This window comes from Atta cephalotes (genome assembly GCF_000143395.1).
Source record: "Atta cephalotes unplaced genomic scaffold scaffold00101, whole genome shotgun sequence".
Classification (NCBI taxonomy): domain Eukaryota; kingdom Metazoa; phylum Arthropoda; class Insecta; order Hymenoptera; family Formicidae; genus Atta; species Atta cephalotes.
The window spans coordinates 47,630-50,704 of NW_012130165.1; the positions used below are offsets into that span (position 1 = coordinate 47,630).

The window sequence follows — 3,075 nt, forward strand, 5'->3', positions numbered from 1 at the left end:
CGCGCGCGCGCGCGCGCGCACACACACACACACACACACACACACACACACACACACACACACACACATTAAATAATTGATTAAATAGAATAAATTAAATCTTGAAACTGGAATCAAATTTTCATTAAATTTAGAATCAGTTCTTTATTTGATATTGATAAAGAGGTATTTAACTGTTGATGAGTAAAAGCATCTTACAATTTACTTCAAGTTAACTTTTTTATCTAAATACTATCTGCATATGTTTATTTTTTAAATATAATTTTTTTAATTAATAAACGATTTATTAAGATAATTTCTAATAGTTGAAGCTAGATATTAGATACTTAAATATTTTCATATAAATTTATATACTACATTTGTAGTCTCCATTTGACTACTGTGCGCTGAATTGATTTTTCAGGCTTAGAAATGCAACTGAACTGTAGTAATATCACAAATTAAATTAACAAACAACTTAATAATTTGATACGCAATTGATATCATTTTAAAATCTTAATGTATTGTAAATAAATTTAAATAATTATTTTAGTTATTAGAGAGTACGTGTCTTATAATTGTTGTAAAGAAAGATTGCTTTAGAAATTTTCGACTGATAAAGTATTAAAATAAAAAATTTTATTTTTTCTTATATAGTACATATGTCTATATTGTTTATTTATACAATATATATACATATACTTATGTATAATATAAAATGTGTATTATGTAATTTTTAAAGGCAAATAAATATGAATCAGTAATATGCCTCATGGCTGGAGGCAGGAACAACAGCAAGCAAAATGGAAATGTAGATAAAATACATCAGTGGCGATGCCACAATAGTTGTCATTCTTCTAAAACGCTTGAATTGTCTCTGAGTGATGAATTCAAAAAACGGAAGAGTGCGGAACAACATCGCACTATTGTCAAAAATATCAGTCTATTGCAAGATAGTATTCGGAGGTAAGAAAACGTTAAATGTTCTAATTTAACACAATTTGATTATGCTATAAAGGGTATAATAAAAAAAAATCATTTGAAATTTTTTTAATGTTATGAAATACAGTATATTATTTGATAGTATAGATTATCTGATATATTAGCGCAATTTGAATTTTATTCATGTTTGATTGAAATATTCTAAAGAGTGTTTATAAATCTAGGCCATATATCTTGGAAATGATTTTAGATAAATGTTTCAAACAAAAGTTATAGGACATTAGGACTTTGAAAATATGGACTTGACCTTGAGTGATCTTCTCAAGGTTAGATCAATATGATCGTTGTTTTCTTAAATAGAACTCCTTATTTTTTATTGCATACTTTTATAACTTTTTAAAACTACACTAATAATAAAATTTTTTTTAGTGATTTTTGTGATTATGTTTAATGATTATGAGGATTGAAAGGTATAATCCTGCCAGTATTAGCATTACCCAAGTATTAAATTTAATTTGTATTAAAAATTCATTTTTACGTAAAAATGAAAATAAGAAATATAATCACCAATGGCCTTGATCTTGACAAATGTTGTTCAGGTCATGATCCTGAACAACATTCAAGAGGTTTTTAGCCGTTGGTTGGACACTTTGAGTAATGCTAATGCCAGCGATACTGTAACTTTCAAGCCTAATTCCAAAAGTACTTAACGAAAAAATATTTTATTATAGTGTTATGAAAATATTATTATAGTGTTTTGAAAAGCTCAGGAGATAAGCTACAAGAATATGCAATAAAAAAAGAGGAATATATTTAGGAAAACAACGGTCACATTGACCTAGAGAAGGTCAAGTCAATATTTTCATTATGTGTCCTCCTTAATGTCTTATAACTTTTATCCGATATATTTTTCTATATCTAAAGCCATTTCTGAGATATATGGCCTGGACTATGGGACTTTATAGACATCCTGTATATACACACATATTGTATATATGTGTAGATGTGTTATTAATTCTTTAATTCATTTTATTCCACTCAATCCTTTTTTGCACAATTTATCTTTTATTTTTTGTGGGGTCAATGTAATTTCTTTAACTATTTTACATATGCGAAATAAAATTAATACTACTTCTAAAAAGAAGCGAATGCATTAGAACTTAAAAAGACAATGCAATAATTCTCTTTTATTGTAGAATATTTACGAATTCCTTGCATTGTGATCTGAATATAATATATGATTACAAAATAATACATATAAATGAGTGTATTGTTAGAACAAGATCGCCACATTTGTATCAAGTTCTCAAGCCTTATTTTGTTTACACTAACAAAACGATCCATTGCATTCTTGATAAAGCCGCACTTTTTCATCAAATTGAAAGTTTTCTAAGGTATTGCTGTACTACTATCGGTATATATATATATATATATAAAAATTATAAGCAAAAGTATCATCAGAGAAGAGATATTTTCGTTATTCACATCTGTCTGCATGCGTTTTATGCTAATTTTGCAAAATGAGACAATTAAAATATAATTCTTTGCATGCTTTTTTTTTATCTAGATAAATTATGTTCCTATTTATTTTTTTATTTTTACACAAGGTCGTATATTTTTACGTCTAATTTTTTCTGGAATAGGCAGCAACTAAATATTTAAGATATATATTGATTGAAGATATATATGTTCTAAAATTTTTTATCGTTTTCTGTTTTACAGTAGTAAATAAAATCATTTTCTTAATATTTTTATTAACATAAGGTCTCCGTTTTCCGGAGACAATCTCTCTGGTATGCATCCCCGAGCAAAATCCCCAAAATGTCTTCAGTTTATCTATACATAGTATCGTTTGTTAAGCAAAATGAAACAATATAATTAAATAGTGCTTTAATTTTACGATTATCTTTTTTTCGTATAACAGCATATTTCGCAAACAAATTGGATTTAATAAAAAAAAATGTGATAATCTTATATTAACATAGCTTAATTTGTCAAGTATTATTTTAAGGATGTTCTCCGACTGCAATTGTGCTCAACCTAATGAGCACATTCACATCACTATTATGAAAATTTTTATGAAAATTTATTTCACTTTTATATAAGATATTCCATAAGTGTTAATGTGTTTATACAAGTTTTTTTATACAATAT

The 3,075-nt window shown here is 26.3% G+C and overlaps 1 protein-coding gene across 1 annotated transcript in view; it reads left to right on the plus strand.

The window, feature by feature from the left end:
• The first annotated feature begins 751 nt into the window (after positions 1-751).
• Positions 752-3,075, plus strand: part of LOC105624998 — a 13,048-nt gene continuing 10,724 nt past the window's right edge. Inside the window, exons 1-2 of the mRNA XM_012206340.1 lie at positions 752-945; positions 2,118-2,315. Coding sequence (XP_012061730.1) covers positions 752-945; positions 2,118-2,315 — 392 coding nt within the window. The remainder of the gene's footprint in view (positions 946-2,117; positions 2,316-3,075) is intronic.